This window comes from Poecilia formosa, unplaced genomic scaffold (genome assembly GCF_000485575.1).
Source record: "Poecilia formosa unplaced genomic scaffold, Poecilia_formosa-5.1.2 Scaffold105, whole genome shotgun sequence".
Taxonomy (NCBI): domain Eukaryota; kingdom Metazoa; phylum Chordata; class Actinopteri; order Cyprinodontiformes; family Poeciliidae; genus Poecilia; species Poecilia formosa.
In genome coordinates, this window is record NW_006800044.1 from 1,727,806 (window position 1) to 1,752,029 (window position 24,224).

Sequence of the window (24,224 nt, forward strand, 5' to 3'; positions counted from 1 at the left end):
CGATTATTTGAAAACTGACCCACTGCCATCTACAGCTGATTGATCGGTGCATCTAAAGCAGTAGCAGAGTCTGTTGTTCCATTTCCATTTTAAATTGAAACAGTTTGACCGTGTTACACATTTTCTCGAGTGAATGCCACAACACGGTGGCATTTTTACTCCAGATTTAAAAGTTGCGACAATCTCACGTAAACCCGGGCCCGGTTGAGATGCGTTTCTGCCTCGCCACCCTGCAACAACACCGGCTGGAGGGACACTGAGGAGGAAAAGTTGAGCAAAGGCGAGAAGCGTTTTGGGCTCCTTGTAAAAGTGGGCCACTAGTCCCTGTGGTGAACGGCGCTTTTCTGGGGCAGGCTCGCTGGTGACGCTCGCCCAGCACGGATTGGGAACAGACGGCCTTGTCCGTCCATTTTGGAGCCAGGTGAGGAAACTTGCTTGCTGGATGTATTCATGCAGCTCTTGACTTAGTGGACTCTTGATGCCGGTTCGCTGTCCGGCCTGTAAAGAGACCTTTTGCTCACCTTTTCTCAGGTAACTTTGTCTGTTGCTAAGTTAGTTTTGCGTTACTTCTCAGAGGGATTTACATCAGGAAACACATGGAGAGGTCTTCAAGTGCGAACTTAATGCGTGTTTTCATCTGGCTTGGTGTTCTGGTTTTTTTCTTCTTTTGCCTGAGCCCTGGAGTTAGGAGCAAACTGCTATTTAAAGATGGCATATAACCTAGCCAGCAGCTGCCGTTTCCACTCCCCACATAATTGAATCAGAACTAGTAAGACTCGCCAGTGAGGGTGTGTGCACTGCGCAGAAGATTACACAGTCCAAACCTCTGCGTGGTGTGAAGCGGCTACACTTTCTCATACCTGGTTGCTGGAGAGGAAAAAAAAAAAAAAAACAGAATCCCCACTCGGATCGTCTGTAGAGGATGTGAATACATATAACGTAAGTTTTTCACTCTTTTCTGCTGGAGTGTAGTCAATAATAGCATGGGTAGTGACTGATGATGTTTGGACAAGAGGCTGGTTCATTTATTCTCTCTGTTAGAATAATTTAGCCTTAATTGGGAGCTGGTGTCATTAGCTGGCGATGTCTTCTTCGATCTGTTTGTCCTGGAATAATAAAGAAGTTGCTGTGAAGTTAAAAGACCTCTGAGAGCGAGTTTTGCGAGGAGAAACAGTTTGGATAGTCCCGTGACTTTGATATAGAAGTAATCTGCGTGATGGAGGGTAAGGCTGACGGTTCGCCACTCAGAGGGGAAGTAGGCTATCAACATCCCTTTTTCCTTTTGTTTCTGACTGTGAGTGTGGCAGAAAGTGTAAGTGAATCGCTAATATTTAATTAGACTGTGACTGCCTTTTTGTTTGTTTTTTTCTCTGTATTCTGGCTCACATGCAGTGAGTTTGCACCGGTTTTTGCTTATTTAATGTATCAAAGGGGAGCGAATTGTTCAGAAAACTTGCCTTATATTTGTAGTTCTACCCCCTCACTGCCTTTAATCCGCTTTTACTGTCAGACTCCAGGGATATTTTTTGTTCTTGCTGTGAAACATTCACCACTCTCCTCGATTATTTTGAGTCATCCAGCCAAGGCTGTGGCAGGCGATGGGCGGGAGTGTAAAAAAATAAATAAAATAAAATAAAAAATGCAATTTTAGCCCACAAAAGCATCGGCCTGTTACCAGCTTCCCTTGTGGTAAAAAAAGAATATTGGCTTTTCATTCTAATTCCCCCATCGTGCTATTGCACATCTGCATGGCATTTTAGTGGCATAGAAAATCCATCCATCCTTCCATACATACAGCACAGTCTACATGTGGTAATTGCTGCAGGATTGCAGATGGCTATTTTGATCTGACATGGACAAGCGGCATTATCTCTCACTGCACTGTGCAGATGTGCTGATGAAAGTTCACTCACCTCAGCATGCTCAGTGCTTGAACCAGCTCCAACTGATGGCAGCCTGGGCAGCTGATGCCTGATAATTAGTTGGACACTTTGGTCCCGAGGTAGTCAATTGCTGGCCGGCAGCAGTTACCGTGATAAAGCTTGACGAAGGTTTTTTCTGAATTACAAAATTTCCTAATACCCTATTTCATTGATTTAAAGTTCTTTCAATTATATAGATCAGAAACAAATGTTTCCGACTGTATAAAGCATTTAGTAACACACTGCGGTCCACATCTGCACATTCTCTGCATGTTTTTTCCTCAAGATAACAAGAGAAAGTCATGGTGTGAAAACTAAAGAAAAGTCACAAATCACTGTATGTTGGAGCCTGTTTATTAGGTGATGAGGACTATAATTGTTTTATCAGTGCATGTGTTTTCAGGACACAGGCCTCTTTGATTGTTTCCAAGTTTGGCTTCTTCTTTTAATAGGGAAGTCCACCTTTGATCCCCGCCAGTAAGCTGACCTTTTAGAGGAATAGAGAATACTGAAATCCAGAGTTGTGATCTTGAGCTTTGGATTCTCACAGACGGTCGCATTCATCTGGCAGATGCAGCGGTCGTCTGTGGTGGGACGCGGAGCATTGATTGCTGTAATAGCTTTATCCAATGGCCTCATGTGCTAACAGGCTAGAAACAGAGTCTAAGGGGACTTTTGTCTCATCTGTGCACTGAAAATAAAACTATCCCACAAGGCAACATGGCTGCAATTTGGTTAGACCAGTAATTTGCTCAAATGTAGGATAATGTAGAGCACCATCAGACCCCAAGGAAGAAATTTTACAGTGAACTTCTGCTGCAATGTTGGCAGAGATTCTGAAGGAATTTCCTATATTGGCTCTGAGGTTTGGATCTGGATCCAGTGCATAACATGCATAAATACTTGTGTATGTACTGGTATTTACTAATATACTACATATCATTAAACTTAGTATATATGCAAGTATATTTGTGTATTATATGATGCAAATGGTATGATTTATAAATACAACACACTGCACATTTATTGGCACCCCTTGTGAAACATTCATATTTTCGCTGTCTCTTAACGAAAACTTTAGAAAAAATACTTTCTAAATTTAATTTCGGTACAGTTACTCTATGAAAACATTATAAACGGTCCATATACAAGTATGGTATATATAATTATTTTTTTTGTTTCTAGTGGAACAATCCTTTAACATTTCTATAAAATACACAGTCAAACCTTTAGACATTTTTTTAAATAGATTTATTTTGAAAGATTCAAGTAATCCATGACTTTCTTTTCTTTCTGCTATGTGTGATGCATCACCTTTGTCCGTTTCTGAGAACACGTCGGTCAAATAAAGCAGATGTCTGTTGACCTTCACAAATGTCGGGGTGTTAAAGCTACTCACCAACGTTTGGCCCGTTTCTCTTAGCTGCATGTCAAAATTGGATAGACCAGACAACATGCCAGATGAGTAACGCCGATTTTTTTTTTTTTTCATAAGCCAGGAAATGGTTGCAGAAAGTTTAAGACAACTGGAGCTGTAACAAATGGCACACGGTGACAGGAGGCGAAACAATCTCCAATTTAATGTGAGTTTTTGTGACTGCAGTGACAAACACATCTTTACCAGAGGTGCCAATAATTGTAGAAGATTCAGTATTTTCCATTCCACTTCTCCTTTTATTAGACCTGGAAACAAACAGCTGCTGTTCAGCTGCTACATCCATCAATGCTGTTTACGCCGCCATGTTCTAAGTACGACAAAGTGAATTTGACCCTATTTTTATTTTTTTTTAACTCGGCTGAAATTGTTATATGAAATGACAGTTCTTGTCCTTTTCCGATGTTTAACCCCTGTTGCAGAATGAAGTCATGGTTTCTGTTTAGAAATCATTTCTGATCCATCGCCTAGATACGAGCTTATCCTTACAGGTTACTGGTGCCTAGCTCTATCTGTCACTGGGCAAGAGGAGAGGTAGACCCTGGACGGGTCGCCACTTGCGCAATTCATGTGTTAATTTATTATTTAAGAAATCATAAAAAGTGAATAAAGCAAGGGACTGTCAGAAATTTCGTACCCATTTCTCAGCCCGACCTTGTCTGTGATTTTACAGTATTTGTATTGACTACTGGTTATAACAATCTACCTGACCAGATAAAACTTTTCACTGTTATCCCTTATTGTCTCAAAAATAAAGAGTAAATATGAGAAACTACAACAGCAAAGGTGAATTGCGATTTTCTGTGACGAAATAAGGAAATCTGTACGAGTCGTGTTATTCTGAAAAAAGTCTCCCGATTAAAGACGAAGTGAAATCGCAGCAGAGAGAGAGAAAAGGAGATGATGGAGACTCTGGAGAGCAGTCTACCTGCTTACTGCAGCCTGTTTAACAAGGATGTGAGGTCTGGACAGTCGGTCTGGTTGCATCTTGTTCACTCTGCAGCCTTCTTTCCCCAAGACAAATTTCATACCAAAGAAGCACTTTTCAAAAGTCTCTTGGTAAACTTAAAGACGTAACAGAGTAATTTGTGGCCAACTTCCTTCATTATTTCAAATAGGACTAGAGGAAAATATGTTACTAGCATATTTTATTGGCGATTAGAGCACTTAGCGTTACCAAGTGGAAAGAAATCAGTCTCTAGGTGTATTCTCTAGAGAACGTGGACCTTTTACCTTAACTCTGAGATTTCCAAATAACTTTAAACATTTTCAAATTCAAAATGTTCCTTGGAGAGAAAGAGATTGAAAGCCCAGAGATGTGAATCAGAGCATCTCTGCTGCCTCGCTTCCAGGCGTCCCGAAACACGGCAACTCCGGCAGTTTGCTCCTTCGTCGGTTAACGAAAAGTCTGCGATGCAGGTCCGAACGGATCGACTCAGGGCAGACGAGGCCTGTTGTTACCTGAAACATTCAGAGGGGAACGGACTCATTGTGTAGTTTTTATTATTGTTTTCAATTAACAGTTTTGGCAAGCCTCACAAATATATGGAATGAATCGACTTGTGTCTTCTTCTGCCTGCTTTTCCAGCTCAAAAATCCAAAATGTTTAGCTGGTTTTCTGTTGTGGATGAGTGACACTCCATGCAAGAGTTGGTCTGAAGTCATAAAGTACCCACTTGGCCGCTAAAAGTGTTTAATGACTGAATTACTAGCAGTGTAATGTTCTCACTTGTGAATAGTGGAATTAAACCTAAAAACAGAAATCTGAGTGTGAGCCACTTTCTCACTGTCATCAGTGTGATGCAACAGAACAGGAGCAGCTTTCTGCTGCGGACTATCTCCTGTAATCTGCGTGAACTAAATGTTCCTGCAGACGGAGCTGCTGAGGATCGTTCACACGTTGTGAAATGTGAAATTTTGACATGTTGTTCCATTGAGCTGTTGCTACTACGTCCTTAACGCGCTTCTGTACATTTTGGGTTCTGAAAGATAATCCAGTGAAATGATGTGACTGTCGCCACACGCCAGCATGGAGTCAGGGAAGGTCACACACTGCTAGAAAATATTTCCTAGACGCTGATTTTATTGTGCATTCAGTTATAATTTGTTTGTTTATATGGAACCTTTTAACTATATGACGAAGTTCTATATATTTTCAAAAACAGCAGTCATTTTCAGATGCTTCATTGTTGTGTAGTCTTTGTCGGTACACACGTGTTCTTAGCGACATGAAAAACGTTGAAACCAAATCTCAAGTTAGTTTTAGTTTTGCAGAGAAGACAAATTAAATTATTGTAAGAAACTTGATAAAATCCCAATGCGGCATGCAACGCCTCATGATGCTTACAAGTCTTTACGTTTCCTCAAACATTTTTGGTAAAAAACATTGATTCATTTATGTCACGTTATAAGCAGAATGAGTATTTTTCTCTTGTATCCCAAACTGGATTATTGTTGAGATATACTTCTAACTACCATGGAGAGCCTTACATTAAAAAGTTATTTGATATTTATCCTACCAAACAATTACAATATTTAATACTATCTTGCTAAATTTTGAGTTTTGTCCATGCAACTATAATCACTTCAGGGTTTTAAAGAAAGATGAAATTACATGCACCCACGAAATAATCTCACAGGAACAACCTTGATACACATTATGGACACATTAAGCAATTATAAATGGAAAAACGAACGTCTGGCAAAAACAAACCGTTACAAATCTCCACTCCAAATATGTGATCACATTATTCTGTGCTTTTTTTTTTTTTTTCCCCAATATCCAGAAAGCTTTTTGTGTGATTTATTCATTCATTTATTTACCTTTAGGGTTAGGATTTTGCCTTTGCAGGGTCAATTTTCTTTAGATCCTTACTTGGCTATATTTTGATGTCATGACTAACTTTGATCTTTTCTTTCCTTGCAGATGAGTTAGGATGGGTGGAGCTGCCATCATTATCATGTGGGAAAAATGAACAAAATGCAACGACTCTGCCTTACTTCCCCAGCAGCGTCCATGACATTCTGCAGTGTATGTCCTAACTTGTTTTTACTCACCAAACACCCTTAGATTGACCGTATATAGAGTTAAATTTGAGACCGCTGTCGTATATTTATTTTTGTGTAGATAATAAATTGGGGTTTGCTGAAAATGTAACTGACTGAAAGCCTCAGCTCACGTCTGAAGTTGTTGCTGATTTGTTTTTCAGGAACCGGTGATCGTCGTGCCTCTTTCTCTGTAATGGAAAATCGTGGTGAGTATCAACTGGCTGCTTGTGGTTGGTTAAATGCAGTGGTGATGCTGTGGAGGAAAAAAAAAAACAAAACAAAAAAAAAAACCTGTGGATCCACAGTGTTTATGGGTTTGTCGAACTTTTCCACATTTTAAGAGCCGCTCAGAGTCGGAGGGACACTTCCTCCTCACGACATCGGAGCCAGGCTGAGGATCGGTTTCTCCTTCATCAGGATGTGTCTTTAGGTGCTGGAAGTGTTTTGGAGTAAAATAATGTTTTTTCATCTGTCTGTTTTAGGCACTTTGCTATTCAAATGGTTGCGCTGGTTCTTCCTTTTCTGGTAACCGTAGCAGCAGCATTGCAGCCTGATTATTTGCGGTGGTTGCTTTTAATTCACACTTTGGTTCCTATTCGCTAAAAATAACTCACCCAAAAAGGTTTAACATTGCCAAGCGTGCCTGCCTCCTGTAATGAGCGGCGGTTTTCAGTCAGGACATCCTGTGGTTACATTTCACAATAAAAGTGTTTTGTGTTAAACGCAGTGAGCCATTTTAGTTTGATAGCAGGGGAAGTAAAGTTGTTTGGAGTCTCACTTAAATGAGCTTTCGTTTTGTATATTTAGAGCTGCCAGGAAAAGTTTTCCTGATGAAGCAGTTTGGCTTCAATTCATGTGAGTTCTTGTTCTTTAAATTTCTTTCTGTGATCATCGGCTTCTTGAATATCATAATGTGTTCTGAGCTTCCTTTGCTCAATTAAATTAGCTGTTTCTTTATTAAATTGGATATATTATTAGATTGAAGTCCTATGAAATGACTTATTTCACTTTGTAACCTGCTGCATTTGACAAGGAAATGGTTTTTTTCTGAACGTTAAGTGCTCTAAGTTACTGAATCTGTAAAATGTTCAGAGGTCCCTCTTTGTGCACCAAATTATAAGTTGTATGCTTTTTGCCTTTTTTGTACATCTGAAGGTACTACAATGCACTCTGATCATTAATAACACTATAACCACAGCAAAGTGAATAACACTGATTATCTCTTCACCGGGCTAGATGTAAGTGGGTGGATTATGTTTTACAGAAAGTAACTATTTAGTTCTAAAATGTGTAAGAAGCCAGAAAGTCAGCAGCGATCCCAAGTGATCTAAGCTTGAACTGGCGACGGCGCCATTGATGCAGATGAGGGGTGAAATCCGGCGACGTGGGCGAATCTTACAGATGAGCTACAGAAGCTGGATTTGCTGAAGGACCTGGCTGTTGCAGCATTATGAGCATTATGAAAGAAGGTGCTCAGCTCTGATGAATCATGTTTTTTTTCTTACATCATAGATGGATGGCCATGTGCTTGTGCTTTACCTATCTTGGAAAACACATGGCATTAGGATTTTGGGAAGGAAGGAAGCAGACAAACGCAGTGTGATGTTCGAAGTCTTTCTTCTGGGAAGCGTTCGATCCTTCTGTCCACCTGAATGTTACTTTGACTTGTAACTCCTGCCTAAGTATTGTTGTGGGCCGTCTGCATAATTTTAACAAAACTATATTTTCAGAGGGCCGTTGCCTTGTTATATAAATCACCGCAAAGGTAGAATTTTACTAGTTTGAAGACGGTTACTAGTTTACTGTAATGAGTCTCAGGTGTTAATTTAGCCTCCAAATTCTCCAGTTCTCAGTCCAGTTCAGCGTTTTTGAACAAGTTGTTCCATGAATGCCCCACCTTACAGCTCACAGGATCTAAATAATCTGCTGTTAGCGTCTTGATACCAGATGCCGCATTACAGGGGTCGTGTGGGTAAGGACTGCTCTGGCTGCAAAAGTAGGACCAACACCTTATTAGGCAGGTGATTGTGACGTTACGCCTTGTTTTAACTCCCCATTTTGTCGCTATGACGGACAAAATCTTTTCAAGTTGTGTCTTTTGCGGAAAAGGCCGGCGATGAACTGATGAAGCAGTTCTGTGCTTTTTCTGGCCCGTCGCTAACTCTGACGGCGGGGGTTTGGCGGCTGCGTGCTCCTACGCCCATCAGTTCCTCGCCTTTGTGAAATTCGCCTGGCCCAGTCTGTTATCCAGGTCAGGCCAGCGCCGGGTTCTGGGCTCATGCGGATTGGCTCGGTCCTTCCCTGGATGCTGGCCCGGTGTGGAGGGTGTATGTGGGGCACCGGGAGAGAGAAGAGGGGCGCTGCTGAACACATTAGCTCTCAGCTTGAGAAGCGGCTCTGAAACCTCAGATCTGCCCAGGCAGAATGACACAGCTCGGTGAACTGGACCCATCTGAGAGGCAGCTGGACGAGACGAGAGTTTCTGAAGTCAGGCGGACCTCAAAACGAATCAAAGCCCCTGATTCAGAAAGTCCAATTCCTGCTCCTCATTTTATCTGGTTCATGTTTTCTTTCTTCTTCCTTTTTTTTTTTTTTTGCGTTTCCCCAAACCAGAATGCTTTTTTGGCAAATGTGCTTCAGTCATGTTAATTCCCTCAGGCCTGTTAGAAATGTGATAAAAGTCTTGGAGAATTGTATAAAATAGTGTCTGGAGGCAGGAGGAGAGCTGAACAGTCAATAAAGTCACTTTACGAGTTCTGAACAAAATCGGATCCATCAGCATTCATACCCCTGAATTTTTCTTTTACATTTTGTCACATTTAACCACAAACTTAAATGTATTTTTACTGGTTTTGGAAAGAAAATTATTTTTGGTTTTAATTTGTTTTTTGAACAAATAGAAATTTGATAGTTTGATGTGTATTTTTGAAATACACATTTTTGTTTTCAACCTTACCGAGTCATCATTTTTGTTTAACCACCTTCTGTTACAATTACAGCTGAAAGCCTTTATGGTTGTTTCTTTCAGCATTGCACATTTAGATTTATATTTTTTTTAACCATTCTTCTTTCCAGAGTAATTTACCCTGCGTCAGATGGGTGGAGCAGCATTTTTTAGGACATTACCACAGATTATCATCTAGATTTGTGTCTGGACTTTTCACCAGGTCATTCTTACTACGCATATTATTTGACATAAATCATTTCCCTGCAGCTCCAGCTGCATGTTGGGACCATTTTGCTGATAAAAAGTAATTTTCAACTTGGTTTTCTTGCAGTATTACCCTGTCATTAGCTACATTCATATTCTCCTCAGTCTCCTGACATTTTGCATGTAGTCTAAATCAATCATTTTGCTCTCAATTATCTCCTTCTTCACACCTTTCCTGCATCTTCTGTACGACTTGTTGCAATCTACCAACAATGTCTACCTCTAATGACTTCCTTTCAAACCGTGTCTTTCCTCTTGTCACTCTTCCATAAAGGTCAGATTTGTGGCGGGCCGATCGTGTAGTTGTCCCGTGAGCAGACTGTTCCACCTGAGCTGTGGCTCTCTGCAGCTCCTCCTGAGTTTTCATTGGCTTCTTGGCTGCTTCTCTGTTTGTTCTCCTCCCTTCCAAGTTTGTCAGTGTTGGTGGAGAGCTACCAGTAAATCCTGTAGTTTACCAGTTGCACCATTCCTCCATTTTTTTTATGAGGGCCTGAGCGGCGCTCTGTGACATGTTCAAAGCTTCTGACGTTATTTTGTAACCCAACGAAGCTTTGAACGTCTTCAGAGCTCTTTTCCCTGGGATCCCTGCTCTGCTCCCTGGTCTTCCCGATGCTGTTTGTTCATGAATGTTCTTGAATGAACCTCCAAGGCCTTCACAGAACAGCTGCATTCATGCTGTTGGTTTGAAATGTACAGTGTTGGCCTTGTTTAGTCTTATTTAGGCGTTTCAGAGTAATGCCTGCCACATTTTGCTGATTTTTATTGGCAAATTTACTAACTTCCATTCTTTACCTTCAATAAACAGTAATTGTGTTTTTTTGTTGCTCTGTCATGTAAAGTAGCTGTAAAATGCAGCAGTGCTTGTTGTTTCTTCATGATGGGAAAAAAAAAAACAGAAATATGAATATTTTTAGCAAGGCAGTGTGTTTACATGCATATTGCATGTAAATGCAAATAAGCAGCTTTTTACTGTCTTCAAGGAAGTAGAAAACCAACAACTATTTCATTCAAATAGATTGTGATCTAAGCTTTGTGGTTTAACTCAAGTATTTCTATGTTGGCTCTGAAGGTTTTGTTTTCCGGTTGTCTTCTGGTTCATTCAAGCCTCTTTCCTTGTATATCTACAACACAATCGAAACAATGCACCGTGCACCACCGCGGCACGCACGCCAAATTAAAAACACAACCTGTCTTTCTCCCAGGAATGGCAGGCATCCTTCAGTGATTGCTGATCTATGCTGTGAGCCAAGCAGGGAGGGTCCTTGAGTGTGGGGGAGAGGGAGTCCAGCTCCTAGAGGGAGGGAAAGTCTTAAGCAGGAGGGACGCGGTGGGGGGGAAAGGACCGAAGTGAAAGGCATAGAGTAAAAGTGGATGAAAGCGACGGTGCTGTTTTTGAAGGAGCAGGAAGGCAGGTGCAGCGGCTGATCTGTCTCGAGTCGCGGCCTCGGTGCTGGGTGAAGAACAGGTAGAGGCCCCTTGGGGGCTGGATCATGGGACAAAGCCTTCGTGTGGAGATCCCAGCTCAGGACCCACAACAGCAGAACTCTGGCGGTGAGTTTCTGATGTTACTCTGCCTCTCTTTGTCAAAGTACAGGATTTACTCCCCCTCCTACACACACACACGCACACACACACGCGGAGTTTAAATCTGTTCCCTTATTTGATGGTGCTTTCAAAGACTTTAAACATCTTGGAGAGAAGGGGGCTAAATATTGTGTAATCAACTTTGCACAGCCTTGCTCTCTCTCTCCCTCTCTCTCTCTCCCTCTCTCTCTCTTTCTGTTCCTGTCCTTCACTTTCACCACCACAAGGAATGCTAAATCACGGGATCATGTGCATGAATCTCAGCTGTGTTTTTACACACTCATCATGCACGTGCTGTGCCATTTATCTTCCTGTTACAGGGGCACAGGAAATTGTTTGCGCTGTGAATTTAAAACAGGTTTTTTGGAGGGGGCGGGGGGGGTTTTCCCTCTTGTGTCGTTTTGAATTCAATGCACTTTTCACCTCCTGTCTTACCAAGAGTCCAGTTTGTTTTTCTACGTCTTTCTACTCTGACATTCCATAAAGCATTAAAACCTGTTGATCCAAAACAGGATTCTGGACCCATTTAAATCCCAGAGTTTTGAAAACTGTAAACTACTTTACTGCTGAGCCTTTTTGCTCGAGTTTTTAACCCTGGTCTACAGACTAATGTCTTTCTTAACAGCTGGAAAGCTGGTTCGACACCGGTTCTGCATAATTGAATAATTATATCTCTCAAAATTTCTCCTGCTTCTTTGATGTTCAGTATTTATGAATTCACCTGTTTAAAGATGCTTTGTTGCAAAACTTAACTCTAAATTATTTGCAGATTGTTTTGTAGAGCGTACCTAAAGTATTGAATATAAATTGCACTTGGAAGCTGAAATAAACAGACCGGCTTTTGGAAAGCTCCTAATCCGGTAACGCCATTTATTTTTCCTTGGCACGGTTTCTACTGTGTTTGAGGTAATAAAATGGGTAGTTTTAAGCATTTTTAGATGTGGGGGTGGGGGGGGGACAAAAGTGTTTTGCTGATTTCACCTAATTGTGGGAGGTTGTGAACCGTAACCCACGTGACCACTGGGGTATTTCGGCGTTTCCAGAATAAACTGAAGCAATACCTGGTTGGCTCGAGGTTTTCAGGGCTCATATGCACAGAGGTGCTTTCTGTAACGCTGCAATAGCAGCCATGAGAGCAAGACATGAAGTTATTAACACTTAGGACAGGAAGTAGCATTTTCTGCTGTAAAAAAAACAGGTGATGAGGGTTTGAGTGATGACGCTTTGGGTTGGGTTGAATGTTGGTTTTCACAAAGGGAGGAGTCTGAAAATGGCTAAAATAATTTTTTCTGAACTTAGTAGAACTGCATTTTCTTATTATTTACCGTTATCTCACTGATCTTCATGTCATACTGAAGAATAATCTTAAACTGGACTACGTATCTGTATTTAGTTTATTTTAATCTTAACGGTGAACTTTTAGATTGTAACTTAAAATACTTCTTTGGGTTAAATTAAGGTAAAGTTGGTGAGATGAACAGTTGTTTTTTGTTTTGTTTTTTACCAACTGTATTGTGCATATACCTAACATACTGTTCTCTTATTTGTGTCTTGCTGTTAAAGTCGTGAATGAATTTCCACAAGAACCAGTCGCCGTGATTATAGCCACTGTGCTTAATTAAGAAGATTAAATTTGATAATCTGCCCTGCCCAGGGTAAGAGTTCTCGTAAGGTTGGGGGTATTTCCCAACCCGAGGACTCTCTGAGTGGACGTGGGTGTCTTATGTAAGCTTTTCGTACAGACTCTGTAAAAAGCAGGCTCCTCTAGGCGCGGGGTCAGCTGTCCAGGGTAATGCGGCCTCCCCAGGAGATGCTCGACAGAGCATTAGGACGGCATGTCGGAGGAACCGCCCACACATGCTTGGACTCCCACATGTTTTCTGACCGGTCGGCCTCATCTCGTCAGAGCCTCTGAATATAGAACCGATTCTATTATCATTCATTAAAGTACACTTTATGTTTCTCTCCTTTTTCTTTTTTTTCTTGGCTTTGCCAGACTTATTGGCAGCTTTCTTCTGCAGTGTCTGTCATGGACTGTGTTGAGTTTAAGGGGAAGAGGCTGTCTTTGTTCTCGGGGAGGAAATGGCACTCCACCCTGATTGTGTGACTGCGTTTCCAGTACCCCCCCACCACCACCACCACCACCAATCGCGCCTGTACTTTTTCCCCTCTTTGTACCACTTTTTATCCCGTCCACTGCCATTTCCAAACTCACAGGAACAAACGGCTGCAGACTCTAAATCACTTCTCACTGCAACAGAAACGACTTGAAGTTTGTTTTTTTTTTGTTTTTTTCAATCATTTTGTGTGGGTCCAAAGGATAATTTTAGTTTTGCGGCGTTGGATTGACACATTTCAACGAGCATTGTCAGAGATCTTTTTTTTTTCAAACGGAAGCCTTGCTGGATGGGCTGAAGCCTCCACAATCGTCATCTGCGCTGCGTGTGCGCAGGCCCGGCACAGTCAGAGCTCTTATCCTGCTCCACTGGCTCAGCTGAGCCTCTGTATCAGAGGCGTTTCTGACAGAACAGTCTGCTCTGTGTGAGAAACACCATCCAAGCTGGATCACAGAGAAGCCGTCCTTAGCAATGCTTAAGTTGGACGTTGTGGCAGCTGCTCCGAATCCTCGCGTTCTCGTCTCGCTGAGATAAGCGGATTTCCCGGCCCCTGGAACCGGGATCTTCTCTGCTTTTTAGTTTTTCCACGGGAACATGCCTCATCTGGATTCTCCTCCTTTTAGATTTGACTTCTGAGACACGCACAGGAAAGCTGGACATCTTGGATTTCTGAATGTTGCCTGCCTCCCCATGGCGTGCTGCTTCAGGTCCCGTCACCATGGAAGCTGGACGCTTAGCAGCCCCCTTCCAGGTAGACCAGGATCCGGTTTTAGAAAGGCTGCACTGATTTCTGGATTTCTACAAGTTCTCACCTACAGATTCTCATTGTGACCGATTCCGTTCGTTCTGCTGGTTGATGCTTCCAAAGGACAGAAATAGTGGGATTATGCCGTTACTGAATCTAAAAAATAATTTTAAAAAAATCTAATTTTGCCTGATGACCACTGATCAGACAAAGGGGGGGAAAAAAGGCTGTTAACCTGTGTTTAGATTATGTGGTCTCTCTTGAAGGAGTTTGCACCTGCATGGGTGTCTGTGTGTTTTTCTGTGATGAACAGGGAATCTGTCAGGGAAAATGTTCTACACCATTTACTATTTTATTACACTTTTAGACATACAGAACAAACGTTGACTAAGTTTACTAGTAAAATTGAACTACTTATTGGTGTGGAATATATATTTTTGCTCTTCTGCTTCTTATAGAGTAACTCAAATGTAACAGGCTGGTGTTAGGTGGTTAATTTAGCCCACTGTTTGCTCAGGGGAAGTGTATTAGCTTTCATTGCAGCCAGCTGGCCAGCAGAGGCCAGCTACAGGTCCTCCGTTGGGACAGGAAACTCTTGGCGCTCCTGCCAGTTTGTCTGGCACCTCGTTAAAAGGGTCTTAAATCACTTTAATGGTTTGGAGAAACATTTCTGAAACCAGAACTTTTTAAAACCTGGTTATATCTTTGTAACGGCAACCTTTACTTTAAGCACTGATGAATAGTGCTGAAGGAGTCGTTCGTTTGGCTCTCAAACGGGGTTCAGTCCTGTGTCAGCAGTCGTTCATCATATCAGGGTAGGGTTAGTTTCGTAGGACGATGCTAAAACTCTGAGCGAGGGCTGGGAGATATTCCTAGACGACCCCGACCCCACTGCGTTTGAAATGTGGATTTGCTTGTCGGAAAAGATTAATGTTGTTATTCCGCTTCTGTGGTTTTTAGTCATTTACCAAATAACTTGCATTAGTATTTTGCGAGAGCGCATTGTTGTGGGGATCAGACTGCGAGGTGCTTTCGACGCCAAGGCATCCTGCGTGTGCGTCTCGCTGGGAGTTTTAAACTAGACTCTCTTCTCTTTCCAGTGGTAAATATTTTGTCTGCTGAATGCGGCAGCTGCAGTTTTTTTCACACAGACCTGACGTTCGAAGCTCTCTCTCTCTCTCTCTTTCTGAGCTCAGCACTCTTGTCAGTGGAGCTGCCAGTCATGCATCCCAGAATATTTAGCCATTGCTGCAGAATGCCATTTGATGGAGTGCTCCCGGCCTCATTGACATCCCGTAGTAATCAGCGGTTCCTTTAAAAACAAAAAAAAGCTCTTGTTTTCTCAATGCTAGCTGTATCGTGGCAGTGTTTTCCTGCTGCCTAAGGCCGCATCCAGCATGAGCCCCTCTTCTGCACTGAGGGTTGAAGGGCTGATAAAGCACGAGGCTCCATCTAGCTAAGGAATGTGAGCACTTGACAGTGAAAAAAGGCTGGCTAGAAGCCAGCGCCAGAGCCCTCCTGCTAACGGTAGCTCTGTGGAGGAGTCCTCCAGCTCTCAGCATCACCCTGCCAAAGCACACTCAGTGCCCGAGAAGTAACAGCGAAACATAATACCAGCCGTGATGAGGCAGCTTGTTTTTACAAAGGCACTGGAGCTCAGATAGGAAACCAGAAACATGACTTCCACGCAGATAGAGGCGCATAGATCAGTCGTCTGCGGTAAAGCTTTGAGCTGCTGCTAGCGACGTCAACCAACTCTGATTTCTCATGTTTAGGATTGGAGAAGAACCACACTGAAAACAATCTAGATTTATTTCGCATTTAATATACGAATGAAGGCATCTTCACCACGCTGCGTGTGAGAGAGCAGTCGATGTGAAACAAGGTTTTTATCATAAATAAAAAAAGCAAAAAAGCATTGCAGCATTGAAGGTTTGAACTTAACTTTTTGTTAATTGTTGGTTATCATGGCCACCATTCCAGCTGCTGTCAATGTATGGGCACTGATCTAATAGTATTTATAAGAAGATTTTGTAAGAATCAAATTAAATAAGAACTGTAAGGTAGTGGACAGCAGTGAATCAGCAGCTGGTAGCTCAGTTTGCTTTTTTACATCAAGGAATCGCATCAAACCCAAGTTAATGGTGTTTCACGTTCAGAAACCAGTGGAATATTCTGATTTGTATGCTAATGACTAGTTTTACTTATGCACATTTTTGAGAAGACCATCACTGTATCTCCTGGCTTTCTAAGAGGCTGCCAACACTTTTATAACCAACATGTTTCAGGACAAACAGCTGTTGGAAGATAGAAACGATAAAACAGAGCAACTTCGCTATATTCTGCTCAGCCTTCCCGTTGTCTGCTAAGACATCGCACTCTCTATGAGCCTGGTTGAACCACAGACATATGGTGCAGAAAACACAGCTTCTTCTTATACCGCTGCATTCCTCTGACTTCATTTTTAAGAAACTCACCAGTATGGAAAATCGCTTACATTGAGTCGGTGACTCTCCACCCTGAAGACTCCATAAATTTGTCTCTGTCCTGTGTGATGCGTTTATTGATTGGAAATAACTGAATTTCTGAGTTTCCGACCGCCCAGTCTTTTTTTCAGCAGACTCCAGTCACTTGGATTTCTCTGCGCATCTCTTCTTGTTGACGAAGCTCTGCTCTGACGTTCCAGCTCTCTTGTTCTGTGTTGCGGTGTGTCTTAAAGTGTAACAACACTTTTCCCACTTCTTGCTTTCAGATGATGAAACGGAGCAGCACCACAGCACAATGGTGGGAGAGGGGGGCAGCACAGAGGACACTACCCCTCCCCCAAAGCGTAAGGGCAAGTTCTCTACCATTGGCAAGATCTTCAAACCCTGGAAGTGGCGGAAGAAGAAAAGCAGCGAAAAGTTCAAAGAAACATCCGAAGGTTTGTGTCGCCTAGTTTGTTTGGACTCCGAGTGGTCTCCGCCCGTCCTTTTCTTACTGATCATATCGGTTACATTCGACTTTCAACCCAACAAGCGTGTGCGTTTCTCCCTTAATGCTAGCGTGTTCTTCGGTTTTTCCGCCAAAACATCGGGAGATGAAAACTTGCTTTGAATTGTGTTTGTTGACGGCAGAACTGGAGAGAAAGATGTCGACTAGACGCACCCGACAGGAGCTCATAGAGCAGGGCCTGCTGAAGGAGGTCCCAGATAATGGTAAGAAGTCCTCTGTGATTCATTTGATCTCTTTGAGCAGCAGTATCTGTCTCTGACAGAAGCTGCCCTGAGGCGATTACACCGACACAGACACTACGGTTAGGTCGCAAGCACGTTGTGGCAGAAACGGCATCCGTCAGGTTGTCTGAAATGCACTTTAGGACGAGGAAATGTGCTCCTCTGTTTTTCATAGTAATGTAATATAAGTTTAAAATTACATGCCACTCTCCAGAGCTCTGGAAAAGTGGAACGGATTGTGGCCTGCAGCAAAATAGCTTCGAGAAGGGTGTGTGTGTGCGTGTGTGTGAGCTTTCTGCCGGCCCCGCCAGCTCAGAAGCCCATTTATTAAACCTACAGCTGCTTCTGCATCACAACAACAAATACTGAATATCTATTTAGTGGCTGGGCTTTTTTTTTTCTTACACACTCTTACTTGCAACTCTCAAATTACTACAGATCAAATGGATAAAATATGTATATGGGGTCCCCTATGTAGTTATTAGGAAGACTACAAATGTGTAAAATCTTCCAAATAAATTCAGGATTTATTTTAGATAATTTTTTTTAAAGAAAAAGCACAACCTTTTATTTGAGGACATTTACTCATTTACAAATTAGAACAAGAATAAGTGGCTGTCGTTTCCCCACTTTTCAATAGCAGTGACACATTTTTAGCTAACTAGGTAGCCATGTTGTTTGACATAATATCTGTACTGAGCTATTAATTTGACAGGGAGACATGATAACGCTTCCTAGCTTGTTGCCCTCAGGTGTTTTACCCTAAAAGTGACGAGTAGTTCTCCTCTAAGAGGCAACTCATCTCTGTTCTTTGCTAAGAACAAAATCCAAACAACTGACCTCTTCTTTAGTGAGGAAAGCATTTCAGGCGACTCGCCATATTCAGTGCACAAGGTAAAGACGAGGTTTTAGCATCTGGTTAAATAATATTTACCTTGCCGCCAGCAGGATGGCAACTGCAGGAAACGGTTGCGTCATTGTGACACCAAGTTTCCATAACGACCATGAGATGCTCTCTAGTGCCAACCAGCTGTTTGCAAACATGCCAGATAAAAAAAAGGCCTTTTTTTTTGTCCTACTACCAGAAAAATACAAATGATTGGAGTTTGCTAAATGTTACCAGGAGTTTAATTGGAACAGTGTATTTGAAACCTGGTGCATTATTGCCTAAAATGATAGTTATCTAAATCATTGGACAGCTGTGTCATCTTTTCTCTATGTTACACACTCTTTGGTTTGGAAGGTCAGATCCTATTTTTAACCCGTTACTTGTCTTGTGTTTCACGACCAACCTTTTTCAGATGGAGAGGCGCAAAATGTGAAACAGTCCTACGTTAAAAACGGCCACACGCTTCCAGTCAGTGGAGGAGGAGGAGGAGGAGGAGGAGGAGGAGTCATCAGCAGTGGGAGGAGCCCAGGTAACCAGGTCAAACTCCCAGGAGAGTCAGACTTTAGGATGCACCCTGGGAGGCTCGCCCAGCCGGAGGACCACAGGGGCCGCTCTCCCTCAGACGGAGACCGCCGTGGAGCTTTGTGCTCCAGGGGCACCGGACTGCATGAGGAGGGGTGGAGAAGCGGGGGCTTGGGGCCACATGTGCATGGGGAGAGTGAATGGAAGTCCAACCTGGCCTGGCAGGGACAGATCCACGCTCAGAAGGACGAAGGCAGGCGCGGGGGCAGACTCCACCCCGACGACGGGCAGAGAAGGCCGGGGCTGCAGAAGGCCCCGTCGGAGGACGGCAGGAGGCGGCCGGCAGAAGCAGAGTGGAAGCCGACGCTTCCTCGACATGCCTCCGCTGAGGAGGGAAGGACCCGCAGAGGTAAGGCCCCTCCGACTCTGAAGGTCTACAGTCAGAACATGAGCTGTCGTTGTGAAAGTCAAAGATAATGCTCACGTTTCCCCGCCTGACCTTGCCGACACGTTGGTGAAGGCGTAAGGCGAATCTTCCGATCTGTATTTTTTTCCCCTCCATCTTGCCGTCACTCCGCGCCGCACAATGCTGTCCTCCCAGATATAGACAGCCTCCTGTCGGCTCCCAGGAGGCTTGCTCCAGCTATGCTTCTTATTCAGGAACATGAGAGAACAGATCGTCCTCCCGTCTCCTCTCCTCATTAATCTGTCATGATCACTACAGCTATTGTTGCTCCTAAATGCTCACACTGTTGGCTCTCCAAAAAGACAAAAAAAAAACAACTGATTCCTCCCAAAAACAGACATGGAAAATAATAACAGCAGTTGTTCTTCTTTTGTTAAAAAACAACAATCAGTAACCATTGTCATTTTGTTACTGATTGAGCATTGCTGTTGGATCTGGACTTTGACTGGGCCATGATTGCTCTTTAGCTTTGGCAGTAGGATGCAGGTCATGCTGGAAGCTAAACCTCTACCCTAGTCTCAAGTCATTGACGCCTCTAAACGGTTTTCTTCTGGGATTGCCTTGTTTTTATCTTCCATCGGTTTTGACAAGCTTAAGAAAAGAAAAGATGGTGTGTTGATGACCAGAGCAATGTCCACTACTTGTCTACTGTGACCCTTATTTGTTTCAAACTGTAAACACGATGTATTAGCCTTTCCCAACGGTCATATTTGTGGAGTTAGAAGCTGATCGTTGTCCATTTGAGGGACTGAACCTCTGTGGATTTTTCTACCTGGTGGAAGGTTTGCAGTTTCACGTGATGGATTACGTAGCGCTTTGCAAAAATCGCCAGACCTCGGGTTCTTTTTTGAAATCCTGACTCTCCTGTCGGCTGTGTTCCTCGGTCTCCGCGATGCTTTTTGTTCAATAATGTCCTTTGACAAACTTCTGAGCCTTTCACCAAACAGCTGTATTTATACTGAGATTAAATTACACACAGGTCGACTCCATTCGCTAATTAGGTTACTTGTCAAAGCAGGTGACTGCACCAGATTCTACTTAGGAGCATCAGATGAATGTGAGGGGTTTTTTTCAGATTATTATTTGTACTATATAAACCCTACGGCTTTGTGCTGGTCCGTCACATGAAGTCTTAGTAAAAGATGTTGATCTTTGCAACAAGGCAAAATGTGGAAAAGTTCAAGAAGTGAAAAGTCTTTTGCGTGACACCGTGTAGCACTGATACATGTGGCATCTCTGGGACACAAGAAGGAATCGTTAATGATAAACAGATGAAAAAAATGTATAAATAATGTGAAGAATTACAGATAAAGGTGTTGAAATTAAATCTGCTGGATGAGAAGAATTTTTGCACACTTTCATGTGCCTCTTCCAGCCTGTTCTTAAATCTCACCTTGTATTTTCCTTTTCTGCCTCTCTCTCTCTCTCTCTCTCTCTCTCTCTCTCTTTCTCTCTCCAGCGACCCTTTCTCTCCCTCTCCTACTCTCTTTCTATCTTTATCACATATCCTGCTTTCTGTCCTCGTTTTTTCTCTCTCTTTCTGTCTGCCTCCACTGTGCTTCATTTCTACTTCCTGCTTTCCTCTGGATGATTTCCTCTTTGGCTCGGTGACGTCGCGCTGATAGAGGTTCATCTGTTCACAAACAGCTTTGTACTTTGGAGCTGCGACTTTGAGGAATGGCGTGGGAGCAGCAGTAGCAGCAGAGGGGTGGTCAGAGGGAGGTGGGCTTTTTTTGGCCGTAATTGCAGCTGCCCACGCTGTTTACCTTCACAGCTGATCCCAGATAATGCCGTTCTCAAACAAGAGCTGCCACAGACAGTGCTTCGAGTGGTGCAGCGGCAGAGAGTTGCTCACTCAGTCTCTTTAGCTGAGGCATTCAGAGCTTTGCAGCAAGGTCTTTTATAATCTTCTGCTTTTAATAAGTTTCCTGCCAGTGGCTCATATAATGGTTCGTTTCTGCCCAGGGGGATGAATTATTGACACAGTAATTGCAACTAGGAAATAGTCTTTTTTTTTTAGTTCATTTCATGCCAGTATTATGCCACAAGTTTAACATAACCCAAGTATTATGTTATACAATATAAGAAAAAATAACAAACTACACTTGAATTGAATTGATCTACTTTTAAAATTTCCAGATAAAAGGTTCTAGCAGCAATCAAGTGAAACCTGATTTCACCATTTAACTTTCTGACATGATTTGCACATTGCATTATCTCACATGTACCCATTGGAGGCATTATAACAAAAATAACAATAAAGCCTCATCCCAAATGTTTACCCTGGTTATTATCCTCCATTTTATTTTGAATTGAATATAATTATCTAAAAGATCAGTATGGCTTCCATCGGACCATGACGAAACCCATAAACTCATTAGGATGAGTTTTACTAAGATAACTGTTAGCATGTAACATTGTCGCCTCTTTTCTCTTTTTTCTTTTTTCTTTTTAAACTTAAGGCTTTTTGCAGCCACAAAAGGAGCCCCCTGCTGGACAGATGAAAAAATGCTGGGAGTCAGTGGAGTTATTTATTACTGTTTTGTTTTTGTTTTTATCTGTGGCAGTGATAGCTTCACCGAACTCAGCAACGTTAGTGCTAAAAAAAATACTGTACTAAAATATTGTTGGGAAGTTCATATGTAGCAGCAAGGCACCATTCATTGCATAATGTTACAATCATAGAAAGAAACGTAAAGAAACACATTATCTAAAAGTTGAAGTCAATATTCAGTTGAAAATGAAAACCTGTTTTAAAATGTACTGAGAATCATCATAAAAAAAAGTCAATATTGACAAGGTTGGAAGATCTAAATAAAGATTTAATAATGGATGGTCTTTGCACCAGACTTCACTCAAGATGATTAAAACGTCACATTTGACAACGCGTGACCTGCGCTATGATGCTCTATGCACAACTGTGAAACAGCCTTTAGTTTGAATGAGTGAGAAGCTCAGAAGTTGATGTTAGCTTTATCACTGTTTCCGCCTTTTGGACTGTTCCTGCAGGAAAAATGTTTCTTTTTTTGACTTTCACACAGTTCCTGTTAATTTTCACTATAAATGCAGTCACACAAACAATTTACAAGAGGCGGATGCTTCTTCAAACCACAGTCCAAACCACAGTCCACAATGGCATCTCAAGAACTTTGTCCTTTCTTACTTCTAAATAAAAGCCTCAAAAACATCGAAAACGCGTCGATATAAAATCACTCAGGTCAAAGAATATCGGCTTACACTTGCCTCACCGGTGTAAGCAGAGAGAGGTGAGAAGTAGCACGGGGTTTTGATATTAAAATAAAACATAATCGTGTAGCTGGCTACTATATACTAAGTCAAAAGAAGAAAATCTTGAATTATGTTAAAAGGTAAACATCGGATAGGTGTGATAACATATTTAATTGACTTCAAAACTGACTTTTGAAATGAATCACCATGAAGTTGGATAATATCAGAGGTTTGCATATCATAACTCAGGTCCCCTTTGTTTGATATTCTTAAATATCAGTGTTGTAGTTTTTCCCACTCGATTTTAGCTTCATTAAATAAAACTCCTCTGGTCTTCTCTGTTGGTAGAGTCAGACAGCCATTTTGTACCTGAACTGGAGGCGCTGCAGGACACTCTCCGTGAACCTCTGCCGCCCAAGCAGTCGGTCCTGCCTCCCAAGTGGCTGATGAGTTCCACCCCTGAGCCCGGAAACGAGGGCCCGCCTCGGACGCCGTCCAGCCACCCCGCGACCCTTTACTCGTCCCCCTCCGCTGGGACTTCCAAACCCGTGCGATCCGTGTCTTCTGCGGGAACCAGCACGCATCAGCCTGCGCCCTCAGCCCTGACGCCCTCCTCTCAGGGCACCAAGCAGCCTCCTCTGCCTCCACCCAAGCCCGTAAACCGGAACAACGCAGCCATGCTGGGTAAGTGCTGCGAAGTAAGCGGATCTTAGTCACCGAAATGCACGGACTTCTTAATGAGTCCTCACTTTGCGAGCAGTTTTCTACAGGAAATGACAGCGGAGAGTTTTGGCCTTGAGAAATTCCACTCACTCACATTCAGGCATTTCACTAATGATGCTATTTGAACAGCTTGAGAAGCTTTTTTTCTCCAACTAGTTATTTATCATGCCTGGGCTCCTTCAGTGTCAACATTTTATGCATTTTACACTGTGAAGATAACAGAGGCTCCTGTGGCTGTGCTTCGGTACAGACAGTGTAGTTGTTGTTTACAGTGAGGTTTTCCTGTCATCTGGGATCTTGCTTTAATTCCCTCCAGGCAAAGACTCTCCATTATGATTCGCTCTTGTCTGAACAGCACATCTGTTGATATTGCAGTGTCTTGATAAATGAGTGTACGTCGTGTTCTTGAAGTCAGCCAAACAAGCCATCCACGTTGCTAATGAAGTGCATGGTTTGCTTTAAAGAGACACTCAGGTTCTTTATAGGCCTGTGAGACGCAACATGTCCTGCTCATCATTTGTTCCCCCTTCCAGTCAATAGGAGTCATAAATTATGCCAGTTTGTCCTACCAAAATCATCACTAACACAGTCAAGCAAATGTAATAAAACTGAAAGATAATCTGATGAAATACTAAACACATATTTCAAATGGTGATTTTATTTATTAGACAATAAAAAACCTACATAAACCATTAGGAAAAGGTATTTTTTTCCTGCTGAATTTAAAAACCAGTTGTGTCACCCCTTGGTGGCAAAAACTAACAAACAATAACTGATAGTCTTTTAAATCATTTTAGAGGTATTTTGGTCGACTCTTTTTCTGAACAATTCAGCATTATTGGAAGATTTTTGGAGCATTCATCTGAAGGTCAGGCAGCAGCGTCTTTATCTGATTTAAGCAAAGACGTTATAAAACCTTCCTTTCTTTCAGAGCTCTGCTTTGAGCTGAAGTTCACAAGCTTGTAGAAGAAATTTGTCCTTCAGGATTTTCTATTTCTATTTAACATCAATTATGTTAAGCCATAACTGCACCAAAACTGCATATTGGACTCTCTCTATATATATATGATGTTATTTTTCTGAAATGCAATATTAGTTTGACACCTTCCACTTTAGCCT

General features: G+C 42.3%; 1 protein-coding gene across 11 annotated transcripts in view; it reads left to right on the plus strand.

Annotated features, from left to right (window-relative positions):
• phactr4b (phosphatase and actin regulator 4b) overlaps positions 1-24,224 on the plus strand; it is a 36,203-nt gene that overhangs the window by 3,686 nt on the left and 8,293 nt on the right. For 3 of the 11 annotated variants that reach the window (XM_007559583.2, XM_016675047.1, XM_016675046.1), the window contains exons 2-7: positions 6,284-6,388; positions 6,567-6,611; positions 16,815-16,985; positions 17,179-17,259; positions 18,579-19,097; positions 22,731-23,066. In XM_007559583.2, the coding sequence (XP_007559645.1) occupies positions 6,599-6,611; positions 16,815-16,985; positions 17,179-17,259; positions 18,579-19,097; positions 22,731-23,066 (1,120 nt within the window). In that variant the 5' untranslated portion in view covers positions 6,284-6,388; positions 6,567-6,598. Of the gene's footprint in view, positions 1-409; positions 532-739; positions 940-3,417; positions 3,506-3,603; positions 3,682-6,283; positions 6,389-6,566; positions 6,612-10,962; positions 11,168-13,375; positions 14,069-16,814; positions 16,986-17,178; positions 17,260-18,578; positions 19,098-22,730; positions 23,067-24,224 lie in introns of those variants that run through there. The other 8 variants (XM_016675049.1, XM_016675048.1, XM_016675050.1 and 5 more) reach the window with 8 other exon arrangements.